This window comes from Neofelis nebulosa, chromosome 1, assembly GCF_028018385.1.
Source record: "Neofelis nebulosa isolate mNeoNeb1 chromosome 1, mNeoNeb1.pri, whole genome shotgun sequence".
Classification (NCBI taxonomy): domain Eukaryota; kingdom Metazoa; phylum Chordata; class Mammalia; order Carnivora; family Felidae; genus Neofelis; species Neofelis nebulosa.
The window spans coordinates 35296778-35324774 of record NC_080782.1 but is presented as its reverse complement, the minus strand read 5'-3'; the positions used below and the strand labels follow the sequence as shown (position 1 = coordinate 35324774).

Below are 27997 nucleotides of genomic sequence, written 5' to 3'. Positions count from 1 at the left end.
GGACGGATTCGAGTAGACAGCTATTTTTTAATGGTTCCCAGGTGATTCTGATGCACACCCCCAACTCGCAATGACCTCGCCAACTGCCAGATCACTGCTGACGTTGCTAGACCCCCAGGTGGCTGTACACAGTTCTGGTCGTAAGAAAGAGCCTGGTCTCAAGGAAAGAAATATGAGAAATAGGTACCCCAGCACCTCCCAGGGCGGGGCTGCCCGGCTTACTTTTCCTCCACACTCTCTGCACCCAAGGACACCTTCAGCCTCATTTCCTGATCCTACAGCCTCACCTGTGGTACAGCCCGGGGCTGGTGGGGCAGGCAGGAATGCAGCAGACAGGACTCGCTCTGGTGGCCTTGGCTGCCTGTGTGGCTTTTCCCTCCTCAGAAGGTGAGTGGGGGTGTTGGCTATGCAAGCCTCCCGTGGAAAGAGGGGGTGCTGCCTCCCCAAGATGGAGCAGGAAGGAGTGAAGTCCTGGCGGCAATTTGGGGCAGGAAGTTCGATCTCTTCAGGTAGGAATTTCCAGTTATCTACGAGAGACTGGCATAGATTTACATTGCTGATCTTCAAGAAGGATGGAACCTCATTTGAACAGGTATTAGTAATTTGTCTCATGGAGGATGAGATCTTTCCACACAACAACTTTGAGCTGTGTTTCCTTTGCTGATGACAGTCTCTTAGAAAATCCCCAGGTAGAGGTTGGAGGAAAATCCCTATTATTCATCCATCTCCTCCTTCCCCCAACCTGCTACACTGGAGACAAATGTGCATGTTCCTGCAGGAAAGGCAGACGTCACCTTCTGGGTTAGGGGTTTGAGAAGCAACAAAGTCAGCCCTGTGGAGACTGAAAAGCAAAACTGCAATCTGACCTTTAAGAAGGGATGCAGGATAAAGGAGACTGAACCATACAAATTATATCAAAGAGAACTCAAATTGTGAATTGCTAGCATATATATGGAGGTTGTAAGTGCATTTGAACCGGAGGCAATCTTTTTTACAGTACTTAGGAAAACCTAAACAGAAGTACTAAATACTTGACTGACTTGACTCTTTCCCACTGTCGTCTTTTCTGAAACTTGACTTTGAATAGATTCTCTAAATCCAGAAGAGAGGTGAAATATAAGTCGTGTCTGATCTGCTTTTGAAAGCATTTGCCAACCCTTAAAAACTGACAGATTTCGTATATACATTCTTACATATACACCCAAATTGTATTTTAAAGCTTCTCTTGAAAAATCACATCTGGCAACAACGGTCCCATGTCCTCTGGCAGGAATTGGCTAGAGCGCAGTAGCCCCTGTCCTTCTCTGAAGTTGGCTATGGTCCTATTAACTGCCTGGTTCCTGTAGGCATTTGTTTAGGGGACCCGATATAGTGCACCAATGTACTGGGCTTGTATTACCGAGCATGGAAAGATCTAGATAATTTCTTCTTCATTTCTATCTGGATAATCTCTTCTTCATTTCTATCAATCTATCTATCTTATCAAGACAAAGACACAAGTGTATCATATTCTATGTTTCTGTAAAAATTTTTCGGAAGAACTCACCATTGAAATTTTAGGATTCACTTTCACTGTTTCTCAAAGGCTTACCTGCTCAGGCTTTATTTCTAGTTTTGGCAATGCACTTTTTTTTTTTTTTTTCACATAAAGCTTTGAAATAAAGCTTTGAATGTATCTCCCTTCAGCTTCCTGACGTGTTTCCAGCTGCCCCTCAGCAATCACAGCAGCTGTCCTGTGGGAGAGGAGGGAGAGACAGGCAGGCAGAGGGGCAGGGGTGATGAGGGATGCCCCTGCCAGACCCAAGGCCAGACTTCCCATGGGACCGAGTCCTGGCAGAGAAGGTGGGACAGCAAAACACAGAGGTGTTTGAAAAAGGTCCAGTTGGTGATGAAAGAAAGAAAGAGAACTGAGGAGACCCCGCAGTGGCCTTTTGGGTGATTCCCAGGGCTTTTCCTAAGGCAGTTCGGGCCACAGGAAAATCACACGATCTGGGAAGCGCCCAACCCTCTGCCGTCTAAAAATAAGTGATGTTGGGTTAAAATACGAGAGGGTAGGCCTGAGAGCAGTTGTGGAACCTAGAGGGGTAACCCACTGGTTTCCATAAAAGCCTTCCATGGAGTATCTGTGTGTCCCACGTGCCCTGTAGGAGGCTCTAAGGGACTCGGACCTGGGGGAGGAGCAGGAGAGGAAGGAGGCAGGAAGGTGGGGAATACTGGGAAGTGCAGGGAAGGAGGTATAGGTGGCTTTGACAATTGTCACAGGCTCCGGGAGGGGATCGGGAAGTGGTCTGTGCCAGTGGGTAACTTTGAGAAATACATTTTGTTCTTCCAGGCACCAATGGTTCCACTGCCTTAATGGTGCCTTAAATGGCCATTTTAATGTTATGGCTCAGTAATTGGCATTCTCAAAGCATTTTGCATGAATCAGGAAGCAGTTGACTTACCTGTAATTAAAAGCCTTGGGTTCTACCCAAAGGTAGGAGGGTATATACACCTGCTGACGTGGCTGCTGGCTCCCAGAACTCAAAACCGAGTCCATAAAAGTGTCTATCATCCACTCCGGTGGCCCTAAGCCAGATTATTTAAAGCCACAATCTAGGGCTTTGTGGGCTGGCTGTTGTTACTATAGATATTTTCAGACTAAGGTTCCACTTGTCTCTGGCAGATGCAGGGTGAGGCATTTTGCCTCACAGTCCCAAACCGACTTGGTTCTGACAACCCGTTTTCTCACAGCAGGATGGTTCCTCCTCACACAGGCACTTGCTGGGGACTTGTCGTCTGCATCCTAAAAAGACATTTTATTTTCTGTTTGTTTTAATTATAGGACACTCACTAGGGAGGATTACCAAGAATGTACATTTGTGCTTGAGGGGCACCTGGGTGGCTCAGTCAGTTAAGCGTCCTACTTCAGCCCAGGTCATGATCTCACGGCTCATGGGTTTGAGCCCCACGTCGGGCTCCGTGCTGACGGCTCAGAGCCTGGAGCTGCTTCGGATTCTGTGTCTTCCTCTCTCTCTGTGCCTTCCCGCTCTCTCTCTCTCTCTCTCTCTCTCAAAAATAAATAAGCATTAAAAAAACAAAGAATATGCATTTGGCCTTGAAAGTTGTTCTGCACAGTCAGGACCCTCCACTTCCCCAGGAGTGGTCCCTGAGGGGCCTGACATGAAGGCCACCAACCTGTTCTTCGATTTCTCTCCAGGTATGCCCTTCTGTTAAAACAACACACCCTGCTTTCCTTAAATTCAATACCATTGTTAGACTAAGAGTCTAGATTTTGGTTAAGGAACCCAGTCATAGTATTTATACTGTAGTTCAGGGGTTTCTTTAAATGTCCTTTTTCTATGTCTGGAGAAACAGAATAATATAAGAGCAGCCTTCTCAAATCTGAGTCATACATGGGCCCCTTTACAGGAAAACATTCTTTTTACTCTCAGTGGTAACCTTTAATTATTTTACTATGTTACTTGGTATATAAACATGAAACCAGTTATAAACCCCCTGTGTGTATATCTTTTCTGCAATTTTAAAACCAAAATAAAATTTAAATTTAAGTAAAAACACAACTGCAAAGCCAAGAGGAGTTCAATCGAACAATATTAATTTAAAGTAATGGTTAATATTTGGCCAAAACTACCATCACCGTTCCAAACACAAATATAGCACTGATCCTTAAGATGCAGATTTTGAGTTTTATGTGCATTTGCTAGCATGTTCAGAACGAGAAGTGTTTTCTCCCCACCACTTTTTTGTTTGAACCAGGATGATATAACTGAGCCCTCCCTTAGCATGAATGCATTAGAAAATTCCGCTCTGTTCCTTTCTGACTGGCCTAGGACAATTAAGGTAGGATCTGACCCGATAATAGCACTAGGCATAAACATAAGCAAAATTCAAATGTCCTGAAAGTGCTCTTTTAAGATAGTCTTCCAGAAGATCCAGAACATGTCTATTTAAATATCATGATCGAGATGACATATTAAAATTTAGGAATTGTCTGGAGAGCTCATAAACCCTGAGAACATGCTCCTGAGCCCCCTGCTATGAAACCTTGTTTGAGAAATGCTGGCAAGCCTGGGAAGAGTCTCTTTGGATTCCAAAAGGTCAAGTCAGAATTCTAACTACATGAACTTGAGAAATTGTCTAACGTTCTGAACCCCAGTTTTCTTAACAGTAAAACAGGAATAAGGAATAACAATGCCTCTCTTACCTAGTTATTCTCAGGATTATATGAGATAACAAGGAAAGTGTTGGGCATAGAAGAGGTGCTCAATAATTAATTGTTAGTTTCCTTTCCTTTCCTTTCCTCTTGCCAGGTTCTATCACTAACTTTTTTTTTTAAGTTTATATATTTATTTTGAGAGAGAGAGAGAGAGAGAGCACAAGTGGTGAAGGGGCAGAGAGAATCCCAAGCAAGCTCCGCACCATCAGCGCAGAGCCCAGTGAGGGGGCTTGAACCCGCTAACTGTGAGATCATGACCTGAGCCAAAACCAAGAGTCAGATGCTTAACCGACCCAGCCACCCAGGCATCGCTATCACTAACTTTTTAAATTAAAATTATGAGGGGCACCTGGTTGGCTTAGTCAGTTAAGCGTCCAACTTTGGCTCAGGTCATGATCTTGCATTTTGTGGGTTCCAGCCCCACGTTGGGCTCTGTGCTGATAGCTCAGAGCCTGGAGCCTGCTTCGGATTCTGTGTCTCACAGCCCCTCTCCACCCCTCCCCACCCCCGCCTGCTTGCACTCTCTCTCTCAAAAATAAACATTAAAAAGTTTCTAAAATTAATTAATTAATTAAAATTATGGAAAGTCACAAAAATCAAATAATTTAATTCCTAAAATTATAAAAATTATAAAATAACAAATACTTGGGGTACCTGGATGGCTCAGTCAGTTAAGCCTCTGACTTTGGCTCAGGTCATGATCTCACAGTGAGTTTGAGCCCCGCATTGGGCTCTGTACTGAGCGTGGAGCCTGGAGACCGCTTCCTGTTCTGTGTCTCCCTCTCTCTGCCCCTCCCCTGCTCATGCTCTGTCTCTGTCTCTGTTTCTCTCTCAAAAATAAATAAACATTAAATTTTTTAAAAAAAGTAACAGTGTAAATTTTTAAAATACAGAATAAAATATATGAAGGTCCCTTTTCTCTATTCCTTTCATCCCTCTCCCCTACCCAGAGGTAATAAATAACCCCTCTGGCTTCTGTGTATCCTTCCAGAACTTTCTCTATGCATTTACAAATATGAACTCACACACATTCACACAGATTTTTAAAAACATAAAAAGGACAACAATCTACACATTACCTAATTTTTCTTTCACTTAATCATAGATAACAGTATAGCTGTTTCACACACATAGGCATTTCTTAAAAGTTTGGATCATTCATCTTAGAGATAACATACAAACTTCCAGGAATAGTTTAGGACATTGAAGTCTCATTTATTCATTCATTATCAGTCAGAGTCCAATTAAGAGACAAAAACAAGACATGAATTTGAACAGGGAAAGTTTAATATAACAAATTATTAGCTATAACAAGAGATAGGCTAGGAGGCACACAGAACCCTGAAGAATACAGGGCTGCGTAGGGCTGATACTGGTAGGGCTGAAGTGGAGTTTTTGAGGGAAGAGATCCCATTACCCCTTCCCAGCCCAGCTGAGATTCAGACCTTGTTAGAGAGGGCACAGCCATGGCTCACCGAGTGGCAGGAAAATCACTGGTCTGCCTTCCAGCTTGCAGGAGCAAATTCCTCACAGGGAGGTGTCTCACTGGAGACACTCTGCCCCCAAACTGCCCCGAGTTGGGGTGCTGTTAGCTGTCATGTGCTCCCAGAGCTTGGTGCTGCAGAAATGATAGGCGTGCACCCTGAAGCCTGGAAGGAAACCCCTCTTGCCTTTCCAGTGTCCTCCATTGACAAAGGTTTAACATCGTGCCAGCCGGAGACATGTCTCTGTATGCTTAACCACTGTGCAGTAATGCCATAGGGCATGTCCCTATGGCACAAAATTATCCTGATCCCCTTCAGGAATATTCCCTGACCAGTCCAAGTGTCCATGCTGTGAGAAGCATTAGTGACCAAATGTCTTCATATGAAGGTAAAGAAAAAGTCTCATTCACTCTTTACATTATCCCAGGGTTCCAAAAATATCTGGGAGGATTTTATTTGGGAGGATATTATTTGGGCATAGCAATCTCATGCCTCATTGCTTGGTGAGTCCTTCCTACCTCCTCGATGTTAGCAGTGGACACCTCCATTTGTGGTTATATCCACAATGTGATGTGGCTCCATTAAGGCGTGACGTCCACTAGAATAGGGAAACGTATCCTTATCCAAACACATACATGTTTATTTACATATTGCTCTTCTTAAATTGCACTCACAAACTTGAGACAAACTGACAGCAGACAAATGAATCTTATTGTTTTTATCTTTATCCTAGGAATCCTTTCCCCAACAGTGGCATAACATTTGCTTTGTTTCCACTTTACTGTGTTCTATAAAGTGTTCTTTATACCGGTGTTTTGCAAACTGCTTTCTTTCTTTTTTTAATGTTTATTTTTGAGAGAGACAGAGACAGAATGTGAGTAGGGGAGGGGCAGAGAGAGCGGGAGACACAGAATCCGGAGCAGGCTCCAGGTTCTGAGCTGTCAGCACAGAACCCAACACGGGGCTCGAACTCACAAACCATGAGATCACGACCTGAGCCGAAGTCCGACTCTTAACCGACTGACCCACGCAAGCGCCCCGCAAACTGCATTTCTAATAAGCCGCCTAGTGATGCCATTCCTGCAGCTCTGGGAACCACATTTTGAGTGGCAAGAGACTATACGATACATCCAAGTAAGAGAGGAGGCTGGTTCATCTCTCTGTAATAACAGAATCATTTCCTTAAAAACCAGAATCTAACTTTCACATCACAGATTTGATGTGAAGTGTTTTAGTGTTCATCTGAACAGATCTTGGGCAGGAAATCTTTAAAGCCTCGGTCCAAAATTGGATCATAGGCAGAACCAAATCAGGGACAGACAATCGTGGCAAATCACCCACCCAGCTCTCTGACACTTAATAGTGGAAACATTACAACAACAAAACCCCAAACCAACAGAATCGAGAGCGATAACACTTTAATAGTAAGACAAATAGTAAGACTTTTAATGAGACACTGATATCTTTAAATTATTAAATATAATGGGGCAAGTGATTTATCATCATGAGTTGACCCCTAATTACTTGAGGGTGGAGGGATGAAGTTTCTAAAAGCATTGTGTAATTTAAGGACATTTGGGACATAAGACCTTGACCAAACAAAGGAAAATAATTTTAATAGCATTATAAGCCTTAAAACAAGATAAAATGAAATAGAAGACATGAGAGCTTAGTTCAGCTCAAGAGACATTTATTGAGCACGAATACCAGGCACTGTTCTGTGTGGTGTGGGCACACAGATACACTGAGGGAGCTCACAGTCAAAAGACATAGTCCTTGGGGCACCTGAGTGGCTCAGTCGGTTAAGCAGCCTACTTGGGCTCAGGTCATGATTTCGCGGTCCGTGAGTTCGAGCCCCGCGTCGGGCTCTGTGCTGACAGCTCAGAGCCTGGAGCCTGTTTCAGATTCTGTGTCTCCCTCTCTCTGACCCTCCCTTGTTCATGCTCTGTCTCTCTCTGTCTCAAAAATAAATAAACGTTAAAAAAAATTAAAAAAAAAAACAGTCCTATCAACCCTTCATTTTATACACGGTAACGACAGGAAAGCACAGGGTGTTGTGGCACCACGGACTCACATAAGGAAACAGCAAGACTGGGGGAAAGGAGACTTGATGAGGTCTTGAATTCAGGCAGTGGTAACAGGGATGAGAAGGTGGGGGACAAATCTGAGAAACGTCACAGAGAGTAAAATATACAGAAGTTTGTGACTGGCTGTGGAGTGCCGAAGGAGGATGGCGTGACACGTGGGTTTCTGGCTTGGGTAGCAGTAAATGACCTTTCAGTGAGACAAGGAAAGGAAGGATGTTTCAGTGGTAGGAAATAATGTCTTCAGTCCGGGATTTATTGAGTTATCTACAGCCTGTGGACTATTCGGATGTATGTTCAACAGCAGTGGACGGACACCTGGGTGTCTCAGTTGGTTGAGCATCCGACTTGATTTTGGCTCAGGTTATGATCCCAGGGTGGCGGGATTAAGCCCTGCGTTGGGCTCTGCACCGAGCATGGAGCCTGCTTAAGATTCTTTCTCTCTCCTTCTGCTCTTTTCCCCCACTCATGCTCTCTCTCTCTCTCTCTCTCAAAAAAAAAAAGACAAAACACAGCCGTTGAACATACGTCAGGATTACTGGCATAGAGGGTAAAGTAGATAAAGATATTTAAACGTTACCGACATGGGTAGTAATTCAAAGCATGAGATGTGAATGGAAAGAAGAGTGGAAGGTCAAGGATGGAACTTTGAGGAATAACTGTTGAGGAGAGGAGGGGTTCAAGAGCAGAGAATGCAATTTCTCAGTATTAGGAGAATTAGGAGAGATGCATATTTTGTTAATCTGGGATGTGGAAAATTTCCAGGAAGGAATGGATACCAATGTCACGTGCAGAAAGGAGGTCCTGTAAGATAATGTTAGAAAAACATCTGCTATTGGAGGTATCCTGAGGGCAGGTACCATGACTTACTAATTTTTGTGTATTTAGTGCTTAGAACAATAAAAGACACAAGGTAGGTACTATACAAATGCTCATGGAATTTTATTGACCTATCACTTTCATTAGTAAAATGATGAGTTTATTCAAACCATTCAAACTCAAAAACGTTTGAGATAGTGTCGATATTTTCCCAAGGGAGTTTTTCCTTGACCTAACCCAAGCTAAATTTTCAGTAAAAAAACAAAATAAATAAAGAAAACTTATCAATCCAATGAAGGAAGGGGGGGGGGAGGAAGGATGATAAAAAGAAAACAAAAAAATAAGGCGAATAAGTAAATTTAGCCAAAAGGTTAGTGTCACAATATTAATAGTAGAAAAGTAGAATTTAGGCAAAAACTTGCAGTAGGACTAAAGGAATTTTACAGAAGGATAAAAAGTATCAGTTCACGAAGAAGGTACATTTAGACCTGTCATGCAAGTGCAGGGTCAAATTTTGTTTTGTTTTTTTTTTTTAATTGTAGGAAGGCTGACCTTTGAACACCCTAGGAGTAAGGAGCCCTACTTCACCCTACCCTAGAGATAAACCCCCACATAACTTTTGACTCTCCCCAAACTTGACTAATAGCCTACCCTTGACCAGAAGCCTTACCAGTACCATAAACAGCTGATACATATTCTGTATGTGACATGTATTATATACTGTACTCTTAAAGTAAGCTAAAGTAAATGTTAAGAATACCCTAAGGAAAGTCTATTTAAAGCACTGTATCAAAAAGAAATCTCTGTATAGGTGGACCCACACGGTTCAAGCCTATGTTTTCCAAGGGTCAACTGTGTTTTATTCATCATTTTTTTGGTATAAACTTTTGTTTTTAAAAATATTGCCTGAAAATATTATTTATCTCAATTACTGAGTTTTTTGGGCGTCCATTTAAATTTTGTCCGAGGCTACTTCACTCCGATCCCGGTTGTGGTCCAGAAGGATACTTGGGTGCATCTGAAACATATAACTCCAAGTGATATATTGCAAACGGGGACAGAATCGGAAGAAAAAAAATCTGACATAATCTCGACACCAGTGTGAGATTTTTAACATACCCACCTCAGAAACGGACAGATCATTCAAAAAACTAAAAGTTTCCCGCAGCTCTATGAAAGGCAGCGGCGGGTAGCCCAAGCCGGAGCTGGGTACTCCGGGCCTCAGTCCGCGCCGCGCAAGCGCGGCCTCAGGACGCTGGGGGCGGAGGCTGGAGTCGCCAGCGGCCTGGGGAGGTCCCAGGCGACGCCGAGCAGGGGCCTGCAGTTCCCTCAGGCGGCCGCCATAAGAGGCTAGCGCTTTCGGGTGCCCGTGGCCCCTCCCCTGGGCGTGGTCCTTATTCTCCTCGGGCCGCTTCTCCGCGAACGTCCTCCTCCGCGCGGCGCGCACCACCCACGGGCTAACAGAAAAGCCGCCGGGCCTCGCCAGTGGCGCCAAGGCCGCTGCGCACGCGCAGAGGCAGGAGGAGCGGCGGGTTGTGGCTCCAGGATGTCACAACAGGCACCACCCGCTTCTTGCTGCAGCCGCTCTTCCTCCTCCTCCTCGTCCTTGGGCTCGGGATCCGGTTCCAGCACCAAGGCTCTGGCTCTCGGCCTCTCCTGCTTCATGGCCGCCACGACCTCAGACACGTGAGCGTGACGATCGTAAAGCGCCGCGACGTTGTGCTTTTGGTTTTTTTTCCCCCCATCTCTGGTTTTTGTTTGTTTTAGTTTCCTACGAGGTTTCTTTTCCAAGTTCTTGGTTGAACGTTTGGTTTTTTTTCGTGCGTGTGCAAATAAATGCACTTAGGCTAAATTTATAACCCACCCGTTATAATGAATAGCCCTTACACTTTTCAAAATATTTTGTGATTTTTTTCTTTGACCTATGAATCGAATACGTTTTTTTAGTTTCAAAACACATGATATTTGTAAGTTTATAACTATTTGGTATATTATTTAGGTTCAAGCTTTTTTTTTTTTTTAATTTTTTAACGTTTATTTATTTTTGAGACAGAGACAGAGCATGAACGGGGGAGGGGCAGAGAGAGAGGGAGACACAGAATCGAAGCAGGCTCCAGGCTCTGAGCCATCATCCCAGAGCCCGACGGGGGGGGGGAGGGGGGGGGGCTCGAACTCACGGACCGCGAGATCGTGATCTGAGCTGAAGTCGGAAGCTTAACCGACTAAGCCACCCAGGCGCCTCTAGGTTCAAGCTTTTAAGCGGTTACTTCGCATAGGAACCTCCTCTTCAAACACTATTAAGAATGAAAAAGGAGCCCTGACTGGAGATAATACTATGCAACTTTGTGATGTAGAGGAGAAAAAAACCCTTTCATTCTACCCTTAATAGGTTCTTGACTGGGGTTCCTGTAACAAAAGGCATTAAAAGGGGGAAAGCATACACATCTATATAAGACATGGGAGCCTTCATAAGGAAATGAAAACCTAAAGAAGCAGTTTGAGTCAACACATAATTAAGTGGGGCAGAGTGGTAAATTGTGGAAAAGTGATAAGACGAAGATATTTGGGCCAGGGCGGTTAGTGACCACAAAGAGAAGAGTTAGTTTAACAGGATTTGCACAGATTTCTCTTGGCCTCAACTTCCCCACTCACAGGGAGGGGTGAAGTGCCGCCCCCTAGTGATAAAAATGTCTCTCTTCCTCCTGGTTCAGGGAGGGCATCTTTTACTTGGGAGTTTTATCTCCTGCTTGTAGGAAAGTTAGAATGCCCTTTTTGCATTGCTAATTTTAAGTGGTTTTAACTTAATATGATAGAGTGGCACTTTTGGGGGTGGAGTTTTCCGAATGCCTTTAGTGAAATTAAATTAGAAATTGTCGATGAAATGGACAGTTTCTTAGAAGACTAAGATATCAAGATTGGAGAAGATATAGGAAACCCCCAAAAAGCAAATAACTGTTAAATCAGAGTTGAACATGTTGCCCTCAAACAGACATCAGGCCTAGATGGTTTCAGAGGTTTTACCAAACATTGGAGGCACAGACAGTCCACAAACTCTTCAAATAATAGAATAATAGAGACAGCTACCCAATGCATTGTTGAGATTAATACAACCTTAATACCCAAAACATTCAAGGTTGATATCAGGGGATAAAAGTATGAGCTAATCTTGTCTATGAAAATAAATGCAAAATTTTAAATAAGTAGCAGATCAAACTCAGAATCATATACAAATTAATACATAATGACCAAGTATGGTTTATCCTAGGAGGGCAAGGAAGAAAATAGATTAATCCATTATATTAATTAAAAAATTTGTTTATTGAGGGGCGCCTGGGTGGCTCAGTCGGTTAAGTGTCTGACTTGCGATTCATGAGTTTGAGCCCTGTGTCCGGTTCTGTGCTGACAGCTCGAAGCCTGTATCCTGCTTGAGATTCTGTGTCTCCCTCTCTCTCTGTCCCTCCTCCACTCACCCTCTGTGTCTCTCTCAAAAATAAATAAACATTAAAAAAAATTTTTTTTAATTTGTGTTTTGAGTTTACAATGGGTTAAGCACTGTCTAGGCATTTAACAAAGTAATGGATTAAAGGAGAAAAGCCTTTTATTTCTATACAGGAATTGAGAAAGAAGAGATAAAAACATCTCTTTACCTAGAAAACCAAAGACTATCCACTCCAAACTCTTACAACTAAAAAAAGTTCAGCAAAGTTGCTGGATACAAGAACAACATAAAACAATCAACAGCATTCCCACACATCAAAAATAACTAATTAGAAAACACAGTTCTTCAAAAGACCATTCACAGTAGCACAAAACCTATAAAGTACCTAGGAATAGATGTAGGATAAGATATACAACAATATTTTATTATTTTTTTCATAAAGGTCTTGAAGGACATTGAAGAAAACCTGAATAACTAGAGTGATAATTCCGTATTTATGGATGGGAAAACAATATTTTTCAGATGATTCCATGTGTAGGTCTATTCTCCTCAGAGCAGTGGTTCTCCAAGTGCGTTCCAGAATTAGCCGACTCGGCATCACCTGGGAAGTTGTTAGACATGCACATTTTTAGGCCTCATCCAGGTTGTACTGAATCAGAAACCTCAGGTGGGGGAAGGATTGACAGCAATCTGGTCTAAAAAACCTTCCAGATGATTCTGGTGCACATTTAATTTTGAGAACCACTGCCTTAGAGGAATTCTCATACAAGGCCCAGGGAGACATAGAAGACCAAGCAAAGCTTAACTTAGTGGTTTTAAAAAGTGTCAGGCTATCTGGATTCCAATTCCAGCCCCACCATTTCTTGGCCCTTTAATCTGGAGAAAGTGATGTAGCTTTTCTGTTAGTAACCCATCTATGAGATGGAGGTAAATCTAGTACCTTCTGCATATAGTTGCTGTGCATGAATTAATTCACATATGGCAGTGGCTGACACAGAGTAAGCACTCAACAAATGTAGGCTCTTATTATCATTAGGATATTTATTGCAGCCTTGCTTGTTATCAGTAAAGTATTGGAAAAAGATTTCTTAAAAATAAAGCTGAAAGCAAACATGGAAAAGGATTAAAATTGGTAAAATTTTGAATGGGGTGTATAGGTGTTGTATCATTCTTTGTACTTTTCTGTGTTGAATATTTTGATTTTGTTTTTTATTTATTTTTGAGAGAGAGAAGGGTAGGGGCAGAGAGAAAGGGAGACAGAGAATCCAAAGCAGGCTCCAGTGCAGAGCCCAACACAGGGCTTAAACTCACTAATCCCTTGTGGGGTTCAAACTCATGAACCATGAGACTGTCACCTGAGCTGAAGTCAGGTGCTTAACCGACTGAGCCATCCAGGCACCTCTCTATATGTTGAGTATTTTGGAAGCAAAGGAGGAGAGCAGAGGGTGTCATCAGTTCTCTCTCCACACTTAGATTTCCACAGAAGATTGTTAAAGTAAATCATGATGTCTTCATTAAAAATATTTCCGTAGGGGCGCTCAGTCAGTTAAGCCTCTGACTGGCTGAGGTCATGATCTCACGATTTGTGAATTCTAGCCCCACATTGGGCTCTGCTCTGACAGTGAATAGCCTGCTTTGGATCCTCTGTGTCCCTTTCTCTGCTCCTCCCCAGCTTGCTCTCACTCTCTCTTTCTCAAAAATAACTAAACATTAAAAAAAAAATGTCCTCGAGATTACTGAACTTGTGTTTTTGGCATATTCCTCTTACAATTTGCACTCACAATGTATAATTTCACCAAATTTGAATATATTCTATCTTTCCCCACATTTGTGCCTTTATACTCATTGTCTCCTCCACATCTACTGCTCTATTCAAACTCTCCATCTTTCAAGTCCCCAGCTCAAATGCTACCTCCTTGATAAAGATGTACGCGTATCTCTGTTATAATTTTCTTTTCTGCCTGTGAATGCAGGACACTCATTCTATTTCTCACATAGCCCTTGCCACATTCTGCCTTATGTTAGAAGTGTTCCCCCCCTACTTTGTCTCACACTTCTTATACAGTAGCAAATTGTCTTTTAATGGGGCAAAGATTAGTATAGTCTACAAAAAATTGGAGAATGGTTCAAGTATTGAGTTCAATTTACTGAATACACACATCAGATGCTACGCATGGAAACTATATGGTCCGGGCTCCACTGGCTGGTGAATAGCCATTATGATGTTCCGAGTCCCCACCTTGTTGCTTAGTCAGTCATCCCACGTGTTTTTCCCAGGATTCTCTAGTCCAAATATTCTTGATAATTCTCAAATTGTGGGTTGTAGAAAAAGGGCTCTTCCCTCTAGGAATCTGGGAGAGGTGGTCTGATAGGGTAGGGATGCTGGCCTCTCACGTGATCAGTGCCCCTACCTGCAGTATTATGGTGCCTCTACTGGGCAGCTGCTGTTGACCCACTGCCTACTCACTGGTGGTTGCCTCCTTCCTCCAGAGGGCTGACCTTAGACGGGCAGGGAAATGCATCTACTGTTCTCATAAATCACCTTTTCAAAGAGATTCCCAGGTGGAGCAATTGGGATGACACACTCCGGAGTGTCCTTTCCAAAGCAAAAGGGCATGTCTGGGGCAGTTAGGAAAGGGGGTGAGGGTGGAGCGGAAAAAGCCTCACAATAAACCTCAGATCTTTGCTCGTTCATACCTCTGGGCCCTGCAGCTTTATTAAGCCCCCTCTGCAAAGCCTTCTTTCTTATTTGCAAAAATTTCCCCATATTTGCCTCAAGGAACCCCTACTCCATCAGACAGGTCTGTGTGTAAACTCCAGCTCTGAAACAAAAATAGGTTCTTTCCCGTGGGATTCCGTGCTTTGTGTAGTGGTGGCCCTAGGGTGGTCTTTTGGGGAAGGCGTAGTCTTCTAATCCCTGATCAGCTTGCTTCCCCAACCAAGTAACTGTATAAATTGAATTAAAACTCTGTAAATGCAGAAGAAACACCACCTAATCCCTCTTTTCAACCTTATTGCCACCTCTAAATCCTGTCTGGAAATTCTGGATCATCACTGCAATCAGAGGAAGTTGCTGACCATTCTTTGAAATGGAAATACTGACAGGACGCTGATTGAGAAAACCTGAAGAGGGTGCGGTTCTCCAAAAGAATCTTGGCATTCATTGCCCTCGCCCAAACTACCCTGTTAACAGTCTACGCTGCCTAACTTTTTGAGCATTCTTCAGAGGATTCCATCTCTCCTGACTTTTTATATTTCCAGCTGCCTCAGGAGGGCACCAGTCACATCTGCCAACATGAAATAAATCTGGCCTGCCTCTTGCCTTTTGATAGTTAATCCGATTTAGGTTAAATGATCTCCAGGTGAGCCTGTCCTACCTTCATTTATGAGAAATGTAATCCAGTTTACTAACTGCATATAGGTCCTGCGTGCTTTTCTGGCTTAAAACTATTCCTTGAATTGATGTCAGCACTCAGATAACTCAAATTCCTAATCACACAGATGTGCCAGTATTTCTTAGTTCCCACAATGCTTCTGAAAGTCCATTTCATATATTATAGTTGCTTGGGTCACAACTAATAGCAGTGGTCTGAGTGTTAGCTCTCTGAAGCTAGTAACTCTTCATCTGTCTACTCCCAGGGTCTAGCTAGCGACTCAGTCTATAAGAATTTACAAGTATATGTATTTGGATATTACTCTATAAGAATTCACAGAGTGATTCTTATGTAGTAAGACGGTGAATGAATGGATGGATACACGAATAAACCCAAAACTTTGGGATTTTAAAATAGTTTGACTTGGAGAATAGGCACCATAGTGTAGCTGAAGAAACAATTCATTTTAGGAGATAAATACATTAATAAATGAAAGGACAACCAATGTCCTGTGCTCCTATAGCGCTTAAAAATGGAAACAATTCACATACCATAAAATTTACCATTTTAAAGCCTACAATTCAGTGGTTTTTTAGTATCGTCACAGAATTGTACAACCATCGCTACTATCCAATTCCAACATGTTCATGTCTCCCCCAAAAGAGACCATGTACCTGTTAACAGTCCCTCCCCACTCCCTCTAACCCCCAACTCCTGGCAACAACATCCCGTCTCTATGGATTTGCCTATCCTGGACATTTCATATAAATGGAATCACACAATATGTGGCCTTTTGAATCTGGTTTCTTTCACTTGTAACCCCATTCCACTTTACACATTAATCTGCTAACGTTTGTTTTGCTATGTTGTGATTATTTGCTTACCTCCCTGCCTCCCACTGGACTATTAAACATTGCAAGGGCAGAAAGTTTGCCTTGTTTATTTCAACATTTCTAATGTTCAGGACCTGGCACAGAATGGACACTCAATAAATGCTTGATCTTCCTATTCCAGTCAGTCTGGTTTATTGGTGTTTGGATGTGCCTCCATGCACACTCCTTATATGCGTAACAAAATGAAAAGTCCTTTACTGCATCTAGATGCAGAGCAAAGAGGCTCTCCTCCTTAAGGCTATGAGACTGGGGTCAAGGCATTTCCCTAAGGCTCTGGAGAGGATCTGAAGGCAGCACAGAGGTTCTTGTACCATAGTTGATAAGAGTCTTGCCAGAGTATCCTTGCCCTGGTCTAAGACACCAGCTTCTATGTGTTGGACTTGGACTCTGTGAGTTATACAAGCAATAAAAATATTCTTTTCTCTCCTACCCCAGTGCTCTGGACACATAGTTCCTTCCACTTGGACTGCTCCACTCCCTTTCTCAATCAGGTGAATTTTTACTCCACTTTTAGAATTGAGTCCAAGCTGATGCCTACCTTGTCTTTCCTATTCAGAGTTAATTTCTCTAACTTTCTGTGTTTCTATAGGACTTGGTTCAGATTTCCATAGCGTTGGAGGTTTAAAAAAATACAAATATTGAATGCCAGTTAAAAAGTTGCCCCCCCTCTGGAAGTGGTCTTTGCTTATAAATTCGGGCATATGTAATTCCGTGATTTTTCCTCTGTATATGTGTCACATTCTTTTTATAAAAATGGGGTCATTTATAGTTCTTATACTGAAACTAGCTTTTCTCCCGTAACAATAAAACAATAAATTGTGGATATTCATATATCTTAGTGCACACACACACACACACGCACACACACCCCTCATCCTTTATTCCATTTGGATGTACTATTACTTATTTGTTGGTAGACATTTAGATGGTCTCTAATTTTTTGCTATAGTGAACAGCTGTGCATCTGTCTTTATGACTTGTGGGAGCCTTTTGGAAGAACAGAATTCTATAAGTTCAATTATAGTGGGCTAAGAGGGTTGTATCCTAAGCATTTAATTCTAAATGTGCCTCCACTACTATAGCCTCTTGAGGACACGGACATACTGTTATATTTATTCTTGTATCCCCCACTTACTGGCATTGTGCCTAGAACATTTTACCTGCACAGTAAATATTGTTGAGTAATTAATGAATAGGTGAATAAATGAATAATAATGGAAAGTTTTGATGCTCAAAAAGTGAGTCACATAAACATTCTTAACTTCATATTCAGCTCCTCTACTCCATAGTTGTGAGTGACCTGATGTTTCCATGTGGACAAAGCATGGATATTGAGATTTTCCCCTATCCTAAGGTTAGGTGCCTCTATTGTTTAGAGCTGACACTATGAAGAGGTCAAAACATTTCTTTTAGCACCTAATTCAGGAGCTAATTTCTGTTATGAGGCTGCCACCTGCACCCACTGTGGGCTGTAATTTCTAAAAAATATTTTTAAAATTCACTGCCCACCTGGTGGACTGGGAAGCATAGGAGAATACCGTGTGCATGTGGCATGTAGGAGTTTGCAGATACACGTTTTAACTTTTTTTTTTTTAATGTTTATTTATTTTTGGGACAGAGAGAGACAGAGTGCAAGTGGAGGAGGGGCAGAGAGAGAGGGAGACACAGAATCTGAAACACGCTCCAGGCTCTGAGCTGTCAGCACAGAGCCCGACGCGGGACTCGAACTCACAAACCGTGAGATCGTGACCTGAGCCGAAGTTGGACGCTTAACCTACTGAGCCACCCAGGCGCCCCCAGATACACGTTTTAGTCGGGGATCGGATTCCCTTTCATATTTGTGTTGCCTTCCTTACATCTGGGTAACGTAAGCTCCTCCTACCTTGACCTCCTTCTCCAGTCACTCTGCACCTTAATGCATCTTGCTTATTATCACTGCAAGATGGATTTCCCTAAAACTCTTCTCCTTTCCCAAATCTTTAATGATCCCCATTTCATAAAAGATAAACCTCCTTAGACTGACAGTCAGGGCCTCACTGGTGTGACCAGTCTATCTTTTGAACCATATCCCCAATAGCTTACCTTCCTAGCTACTCATTTCAAACAGTGTGGTCTATTTTTCTCCATTCCCTAAATACATCTTGGTCTTTCCTATCTCGGAATTCTTGACCATGCACTTTATTTAGCTTGACAAGTCTTCATTTTCTCCACCCATCCAAATTCTTAAAGATTCATCCAAGTCCTTCCCTGGTAGGAACTTCAAACCTGTTCCAGGGACCCGTGTGGTCCCTCTCTTCTAAACTGTGTGGGATACTCTGTCAACCTCACTTCTTTCAACTCTAAATCAGGTCAGTCTTCAACCCTGCTAGCATCGTTGTCTGGAGCTATTTTTCATCTCTTCACTTGTTTTGTGTCTTTGTGTGAACTTAATGTTTTATCTTCCCCAAATACAGTGTAAGTTCTAGAAGGGAGAGACATGTCCTGTCCCAGGTCTGCATTCACAGAGCCATCAGTGAGTGTTTGCGCCTTGCTTGAGTGGATTAGCATTCTGTTTCTCTGGAATCTACAAAGAGAGCCAGGACCAGGTGGTTGTCTATTTGTTGTTTGTTGTTTTTACTTGTTGTTTTTAAATTCCAGCAGAGTTAACATGCAGTGTTGTATTAGTTTCAGGTGTATAATATCGTGATCCAGCCATTCCATACATCACCCAGTTTCTCCTCACAACAAGTGCCCTCCTTAATCCCCATCACTTATTTCATCGTCTCCCCACTCCCTTCCCTCTGGTAACCATCAGTTTGTTCTCTATAGTCAAGAGTCTGTTTCTTGGCTTGTCTCTTTCTCTCTCTCTGTCTCTGTCTCTGTCTCTCTCTCTCTTTACCTTTGCTCATTTGTTTTGTTTCTTAAATTCCACATATGAGTGAAATCATATGGTATCTGTCTTTCTCTGACTGACTTATTTCACTTCGCATTATACTCTATAGCTCTACCCATGTCATTGCAAATGGCAAGATTTCGTTCCTTTTTATGGCCAAATAATATTCCATTGTATATACATATACTGCTTCTTCTTTATCCACTCATCTATTGATGGACACCTGGGCTGCTTCTATAATTTTGCTATTGTAAATAAGGCTGCTAGAAACATAGAGGTGCATGTATCCCTTTGAATTAGTGTTTTTGTATTTTTCGGGTGAATACCCAGTAGCGTGATTGATTACTGGATCATAAGATATTTCTATTTTTAACTTTCTGAGGAACCTCCATATTGTTTTCCATAGTGGCTGCACCAGTTTGTCTTCCCACCACAGTGCATGAGGGCTCCTTTTTCTCCATATCCTTGCCAACACTTGTTGTTTCTTGTGTTGTTGATATTAGCCATTCTGATTGGTGTGAGGTGATATCTCATTGTATTTTTGATGTGCATGTCCCTGATGACTGATGTTGAGCCTCTTCTCATGTGTCTGTTGGCCATCTGGATATCTTCTTTGGAGAAATGTCTGTTTCTATCTTCTGCCCATTTTTAAATTGGATTATTTGTTTTTTGGCGTCCAGGCCGTTGTTCTATGAATTGTAAGATGTAACATTTTCTTTCTTTTCTTCTTTTAGCCATACTTCCCATTGCCTCCAGCTGTTGCACTGAGGTTTCACGTCATATTTCCAGAAGGCTTCTGGAGAGAGTGAATATATGTCGCATTCAGAGAGCTGATGGGGATTGTGACTTGGCTGCTGTCATGTGAGTGCCCTGCCTCAGGGAGGTCTAAAACTGTCCAGTGATCATTTCTCAGCCAGTGAGCAGTAGGTTGGGAAGTCTTTGCCTGAGTGCAACATACAAGCGATCATTCAAACGAGGGGGGGAAGAGTAAATACTCCACCTTTCCGGCACCAGGCTCCCTGGAGTGAGCACACAGTCTCTGAGTACCTGCATGTTCAGAGCCCCACACTGGCCTCCGCTGCCCCTACTGCAGTGCTGTGATTCAGGATAAATGTCTTCAGTCACTGGACAATGTGCGTGACTTTTCTAAACAAAACTAGGCACACTCTGAGTAAAAGAACAAAACAAAAAGAAAACCAGAAGGTGACTCTGTTTTATTTTGTGACTTTAACTGTAGCTTTTTCCAGGCAAGTATACAGGTTGCTGTCTTTTTTACTCTCTGAATTCATCAGGGGTATATACAAGGTTCAAAGAGGTAGCACCTCACACCTATCAGAATGGCTAAAATTAACAACACAGGAAACAACAGGTGTTGGCGAGGATGTGGAGAAAGGGGAACCCTCTTGCACTGCTGGTGGGAATGCAAACTGGTGCAGCCACTCTGGAAAACAGTGTGGAGTTTCCTCGGAAAGTTAAAAATAGAAGTACCCTACGACCCAGCAATTGCACTACTAGGTATTTATCCAGAGAATGCACACGCGCTGCTTCAAAGGGGCATATGCACCTCAGTGTTTACAGCAGCGCTGTGAACAATTGCCAAAGTATGGAAAGAGCCCCTATGTCCATCGACTAATGAATAAAGATGTGGCATATATACAATGGGATATATTTGGCTATCAAAAGGAATGAAATCTTGCCATTTGCAACAGTGTGGATGGAGCTAGAATGTAGTATGCTAAGTGAAGTAAGTCAGTCAGAGAAAGACAAATACCATATGATTTCACACATAGGTGGAATTTTAGAAACAAAACAGGTGAATATAGGGGAAGGAAAAAAAAAGAGAGAGGGAAGCAAACCATAAGAGACTCTTAACTGTAGAGAACAAACTGAGGGTTTGTGGAGGGAGTTGGGTAGGGGATGGGCTAAATGGGTGATGGGTATTAAGGAGGGCACCTGTTGTGATGAGCACTTACATGTAACACTGGGTGATAAATCACTAAATTCTACTCCTGAAACCAATACTACACTGTATGCTGACTAACTAGAATTTAAACAAAACTTGAAAAAATGGGGGCGCCTGGGTGGCTCAGTCAAAGCATCCGGCTTCGGCTCAGGTCACGAACTCATGGTTCGTGGGTTTGAGCCCCGCGTTGGGCTCTGTGCTGAGAGTTCAGAACCTAGAGCCTGCTTCAGATTCTGTCTCCCTCTCTCTCTGTTCCTCCGCCACTCAACTCTGTCTCTGTCTCTCTCTCTCCAAAATAAATAAAGATTAAAAATGTTTTTTTAAGCTTGAAAAAACAAACAGAAGTATAGAGATGTCTGTACCTGTCACATGCAATCAAGCATGAATGCTCATCTTTGCTCTTGATTCTGGGCTGTTGGCTCATGGTGAACCCTTTCACCCTTACCTCTGGCTCAGTTATTAAAAATTTTAGATTTCTGTGTTCTTCATGTCTCCATAGAAACTTGAAAACCAAATCTGGATTCTGACAACAATGCTGTGAGGAAGGCGTGCATTATCTCCATGTCACACAGGATAGAGCTGTGGCTGAGGGGATTACATGGTTAACCTGGGTGACGTACAGCTAGAGAATGGCAGAGACGGGTTGTGAATCAGGTCTTCCCATTAGGAACACCACATGCCTCAAAGATCTCTCAAAAGGGATGATGCAACCGACCATAAAATGCTCTCTCCAAACTTCAGGGATTCTGTTTAAATTCTAGTTTAAATTCCACTTATGGCTGCAGGGGGTGCTAATGAGCCATTTGGTAACCCCTTCTTTTAGCTCCAAATAAGGCCATTGCTTATGCCTGAGTTCCTGAGTCACTGAGAAGCTTCTTTATTTATTCAATGAATTCAACAAATAGTTATTGATTAACATTTACGTACCAAGCACCATTCTATCCTCAGCTTGCGCTGGGGATGCACCAGTGACACAAAACAGACTATGCCCTCCTGCAGTCCCCAGAGATTCTATTCAGCTGGGTCCTACAGACCATTCTCTGAGATTTAAGATACATTTTTATTTCCCTTTCAGAGGAATCCATCCATTACGCAACTTTGAAAAACACTGCTCCAAGACAGGATTCTTAGTCAAAGGAAGAGGGGTGCCTGGGTGGCTCAGTGGGTTAAGCATCCCACTCTTGCTTTTGGCTAGGTCATGATCTCACGGTTTGTGGGAAAGAGTCCTGTGTCAGGCTCTGTACTGTCAGCACAGATTCTAGGATTGCCTCTCTCTCTGCCCCTCTCCCACCCTCAAAAAAAAAAAAAAAAAAAAAAAAAAGAAAGCACTTGATTTTAATTAAAGGGAAACTATGAAGCCAATATCTTGGATCCAAAAATGCTTACTGTTGGGATGCCTGGGTGGCTCAGTCGGTTAAGCATCAGACTTCAGCTCAGGTCATGATCTCACGGTTTGTGGGTTCAAGGGCCAGGTCGGGCTCTGTGCTGACAGCTCAGAGCCTGGAGCCTGCTTCAGATTCTGTCTCTCCATCTCTCTCTCTGCCCCTTCCCCGCTTGTGCTCTGTCTCTCTGTCTCAAAAATAAACCATAAAAAAAACACAAACTTTATTAAAGTACAGGTTTGTAAATTGGTCTCTCTGTGCTATAAGACAACTGAAAAATAGATTAGTTATGACCTCATCTCACATAAGATGAATTTGACTAGGTGGTATTTTTAAATCATAAATTACAGATCTTCTTTGTTGTTTTTTTCTGACATTCAACATAAATAAAGTTCTCTTGTTTTCAAATTGTTTTACTACAGAGCATGTCTTTACTTATCTAAAATGTAGTCCCTTAACTTTGAATATATAGGTTTGAGAATAGTATTTTAGATGCAGAAAACATGGCAAGTGTTGGCAATACAACTCCCAAAAAGCATTTATTATTAACCACAACTAACTAATATAAATTAGCTTATGGTGAACTCACTAGATTTCTTCCCTTTTCCTTTTCTGCCTAGAATAGGTCCTTTATTTCATACCCTATAAGTGATCATTGTACTTTTTGTTCTCTGAGAGAGGAGTTTGTTTAAATCCTTCTACAGTGACTTCATTAAAGAGCTTCTGGCAGTTTCTAAACATAAACACAGTGCAAAGTTGTTTATCTTGGGCAGAGGGCTGAGGTTTTGAAGCTCACAGATACTATCTGTTGGGAGGAAAACTTGGGGTTATTAAAATTGTCTGGGAGGCTTGAGTATTTTTTCAGAAGTGATTGTTGAGGGGCTATTCTGCTTGGGGGAAAGGGGAAAGAAAAAAGGTTTAGGGAACAATTACAGGTTTAATCTCTATGGCGGGGCCAACCCCATCGGTCCATTGGCCAGTCCCTAGCTACTCTCTTTTGGGCAAAAAAACCAGGGGATCAGCTTTATGGTTTCTTAGAGCCCAAACTCTCCACCAGAGAGTACACAATGGGGTGGGGCAGTGCCCATCAGAATACCGTGGAGTTGGGGGTGGCTGAGGGAGTGTGGAATAGACCATCTCCTTGTCTAGCATGATTGCCTTGTCTCTTTTTATCCTGAGATGGAATACACAGGGGACAGAATGCAGTGTAAGCAGTCTTCAAACTTTGGGATTTGAAAACATTGTAGAATCTCAAATTTGGGAGCTGTGTTCCGGTAGCTGATCTTTTCCCATTGTATTACATTGAGAGTTTGAGGCCCAACTGGGCAGGCCTTTGAAAAGGGTCCTGGGGTGCCTGGGTGGCTTAACCAGTTAAGCGGCCAACTCTTGATTTCGACTCAGGTCATGATCTCACGGTTTGTGAGTTCAAGCCCCGCATCAGGCTCTGTGCTCACAGAGTGGAGCCTGCTTTGGATCCTCTGCCTCCCTCTCTCAGCTCCTCCCCCGCTCGCTCTCTTGCTTGCTCTCTCTCAAAAATAAACGTTAGCAAAAATTTAAAGAGAAAGAAAGGAAGGAAACAGTCTTGCATGGTAGCTGCTGCTGCCTGTTTTCCTGGGGATCTCCACTTCCCTGGTCTTCTGTCTGTGTTGCCCCCATCTGGTGCCCCCTTCAGCCCCAGTGCCTGTGCCCCTCATGGGAGTGCCTCATTCCTCATGGAGTAAGGGAATTGAGTGCTAGTTCCCTCCTGCATAACCTGCGGGCTTATCTGGTTGTCCGTGGAGCCTTTCTCCACTGGATGTCTGCTCAGGTCCTTGCTGACACCACACAGAAGGGAGAGAGTTTTAGTCCTTTGGGAAAGATAGGGGAGCTTCGACTCTTTCTTGTTCCTCCACTGAATGCTACAGCCAGGTTCTCTTCTATCAGAGCCAAAGGGAAAACAGCTGGCCACAGGGAGAGGGCGCTTTCCTTTGGAAGACCGCTCAGTGTAATACACTTAGAGAATGTATTGTCTTCCTATCGGGAAGCCTCACTTCTTTCAAATTAATATTCCCACATGCTGGCTTGATGATACTTCAGCTCATTCAGACATTGTCCCAACTCGCCTTCATTTCGAGTCCCCACATTAGTGGATGATTCCTCTTGGGTCACCTGGGGAAATGGCAGCCTACCCTCAAACCCCTGTTTCTTCTCCCAATAACACGACAGGAGTTCACTTGATCCAGACATGTTGTGTATGTAGAGCCGGCAGGAACCGTGAGATTTAACAAGAACTAAATGGCACCTGATGGCAAGTTAAAAGTCGCAAAATGTTTTGTCACACATTCTTCCAGTTATTAGAAACTGTGAATGCTGCTTTAGGGTTCTCCCACCCCAAGGTCAAGATGAAAATGAAAACATCTCAGATGGGGTGTAGATCTATAGTATATTAAAATGTTAACAGATGCCTGGATGATTTCTCGGAGCTCCTAACACCGCTGCTCATCTCCTTTCTGAAACTCTTCTCCTTTGGCCTCCATTGCCCTAAACTTTTCTGATTCCTCGCTTTTACTAAATGCTCTTTCTTAGTTGTTCTTACCTCCCCTTGCCCTTTTTCATCCTTAAATATAGGTATGTCCCAAGTTCTTCTCTTCAAAAAGTTTTCTCTTTGTGCTTTAGTTATCATACCTGCTGTCATGGCTTTAACTATATTCTCTATAAGACAACTACCCCATAACCATCTCTTTATATCTGATTACTCTCCTAAATGCAAACTTACTTTTTTTTTTGCCTATCAGACACCTTACAAGCTCCTTATGCTAGTACATCCCAAAGGGGAACTTTTCATCTCCTGCCCAGAAGCTTCAACTTCTGACCCCAACATCAATCCAGGCTTCCGGAAATGGAATTTCAAACTCACCTTCAAACCCTTCCTCTTCCTCATCCTCCAGTGTTTGATGAGTTGATAAGTCGTTTTTATTTGATTTTCCAGTTTCTCATGTTTGGTGTTCTTGTTCTATTTCTACCGCCGCCACCCAGTTCAGGCCATATTTGTCTTCTGCAGTAGCCCTTTCTTTATTTCTTTTTTAATGTTTTAAAAATGTTTATTTATTTTTGAGAGAGAGAGTGCAAGTGGAGGAGGGGCAGAGAGAGGGGGAGGCACAGGATCTGAAGCAGACTCCAGGCTCTGAGCTGTTGGCACAGAGCCCGATGTGGGGCTTGAACCCACAAACTTCGAGATATGACCTGAGCTGAAGTTGGACACTTAGCCGCTTAACTGACAGCCACCCAGGCGCCCCTGCAGTAGCCTTTTAAATGGTTTCTCTCTATTCTTTTCCTACTTCGACCTTTACCACATACTGTTATGAGACAAATCTGTGTTCAGTCCTGTCCCTTCCTTTCTTGAAAATCTTCTCTCTCTTTTCACTGCCTACCAAATAAAGTTTAAATTCCCTAACATGCCCTTTAAAAGCCTCCATCAACCTGCTGTGATGTATCTTTCCAGGCTTCTTTCTTATCACCTGCCATGCTTTATCCAGGCCATGTGCTATTCCCTAAACACACTCCCTCCTTCCTGCACCTGCACATTTAAAAAATTATTATTAAAATGTTAACAAATGCCTAGAATATTTTAGTTGATTGTTTTGTTGGAAACAAAACCAGACTGTTCTTATTTGGAACAATTTCACTTCATCTCTATAATTAATTACTGAATTCCTACTGAACAAGTCCTTTTCAAGACAGTTCCAGACTATTCCTCCTTCGAGGAGCATAACACCACAGGACAAGGAGAAGCTTTGAAACAAAAAGTCAAATAAAAGACAGCATAAGTTAAGTGCCAGAAGAGAGGTAATGCTGAGAGACTCAGAGGGAAAAAAGGGCATTTAGCTGAGAGAATCTAGAAAAACTTTATCGAGATGTTTGAGATGGGCCGTGAGGTATGAATTGGTTTTGGTGGGTGAAGCTCGGGGTCAGGAAAGACAATCATTTTTACTACTTTCCCTCGTTCCTTCTTTCCTCCCCCTTCTCCTCCTCCCACTTCTCCTCCCCCTCCTCCTCCTCCTCCTCCTCCTCCTCCTCCTCCTCCTCCTCCTCCCCCTCCTCCCCTCTCCTCTCCTCCCCTCTCCTCTCCTCTCCTCTCCTCTCCTCTCCTCTCCTCTCCTCTCCTCTCCTCTCCTCTCCTCTCCCCCCCACCTCCCCCTCCACCCCCTCTCCCCTCCTCAGATTCCTTCTTCTCTTTTTAATACTGATGTTTGAGGAACTGCAGGCAGAGTATGTATAGTAAAGATTCATCCTGGTGGTACTCAGTCTCTAAGAGTACACTGTGTCTAAAAGTGGGAACTGCCTAGAAGTCACTAAATTTTTACTTACTTGCACTTTCTATCAGTGACTTTGTTTTTCTTCCCTTCTCGGCAGCCTTCACATCAGGCGCAGGAGGGTCTGCGTCAGCCCACACAGTCACGTTATTAAGCAGTGGATGAAAGAACAAGAGGCCAAGAAAAAAGCTAAAGGCAACCTTTGCCACAAGAAGAAACAGGACGGCAAGAGGAACAGCAAAGGGACACATCAGGGGAAACCCGAAACCCATGGCTATAAAACTCCTTATTAAAGCGTTTACAAATGAATCCACACAGACAGTTCCTGAAGTGAACTTGGCCATTGGTTGCTTATAAATGTATCACATCAAATATTCCTTATTGAGAGACAGCAGGGCAAAACAAAATATGTTTTTTAAAGTAACAATTATACAGGATACAAATGTAACCAATATTGTACTCATCTGAAAATGAAAAGATACTTCTCTTCATACAATGTTTTAAGAGCAGCATACAGATAGAATTTCTCCAACTTTTGTATTAGGAAGGTTTGCAAACATACGGAGAAGTTGAAAGATTAGCACAGTGAACACTCGTACACCTTTCACCTAGATTAATAACTGCTAATATTTTGCCACGTTTATTTACTCTCTTCTCTCTTTGCTTGTGTGTATAAAACATTTTATATATAAATATGTAACTTTTTTGCTAAACCATTTGAAAACAAGTTGCAAACATCATGATACTTCACTTCTAATTTTTTTTATGTTACAACTTAACATCCCTCAATAATAAAGACATTTTGTATGTATATAATCATGTTATCAGGTTTATGTCTAAAATATTAACATTTGATGTATTCCACCTTTAAATTTCCCCAACTATTTCCAGAGCATAATTTTTTTAAATTTATTTTTTTAATGTTTATTTTTGAGACAGAGAGAGACAGAGCATGAACGGGGGAGGGTCAGAGAGAGAGGGAGACACAGACTTTGAAGTAGGCTCCAGGCTCTGAGCTGTCAGCACAGAGCCTGACGCAGGGCTCGAACTCCTGGACCATGAGATCGTGACCTGAGCTGAAGCCGGAAGCTCAACTGACTGAGCCATCCAGGCACCCCTCCAGAGCATAAATTTTTTAAAAAAATTTAGTCGGCGGTGGGGGGTACCTGGGTGGCT

General features: G+C 42.7%; 1 protein-coding gene and 1 long non-coding RNA gene across 3 annotated transcripts; one reads left to right on the top strand and one right to left on the bottom strand.

Moving 5' to 3' along the window:
- Positions 1-256: 256 nt before the first annotated feature.
- Positions 257-27637, top strand: CCL28 (C-C motif chemokine ligand 28). 2 transcript variants are annotated; one of them, XM_058719200.1, is made up of 3 exons: positions 257-387; positions 19919-20045; positions 26922-27637. In XM_058719200.1, the coding sequence occupies exons 1-3, from the start codon at positions 324-326 to the stop codon at positions 27112-27114; spliced, it is 384 nt and encodes a 127-aa protein (XP_058575183.1). In that variant the 5' UTR covers positions 257-323; the 3' UTR covers positions 27115-27637. The 2 variants fall into 2 exon arrangements, with proteins under 2 accessions (XP_058575183.1, XP_058575193.1); XM_058719210.1 differs by lacking the exon at positions 257-387 and adding an exon at positions 434-509.
- Positions 8706-10282, bottom strand: LOC131505529 (uncharacterized). The gene is made up of 2 exons (XR_009258439.1): positions 9730-10282; positions 8706-9624 (listed from the first exon to the last, which is right to left on the bottom strand). It is a non-coding gene; the product is annotated as an uncharacterized LOC131505529 (long non-coding RNA).
- Positions 27638-27997: the final 360 nt, after the last annotated feature.

Excerpts from the sequence above, each read along its gene's own strand:
- CCL28 (XM_058719200.1), top strand. The coding sequence starts at position 324 with ATGCAGCAGACAGGACTCGCTCTGGTGGCCTTGGCTGCCTGTGTGGCT. Across the intron at positions 388-19,918 it reads GGCTTTTCCCTCCTCAGAAG|CCATACTTCCCATTGCCTCC; the intron begins GTGAGTGGGGGT and ends TTCTTCTTTTAG. Across the intron at positions 20,046-26,921 it reads TGTGACTTGGCTGCTGTCAT|CCTTCACATCAGGCGCAGGA; the intron begins GTGAGTGCCCTG and ends CCTTCTCGGCAG.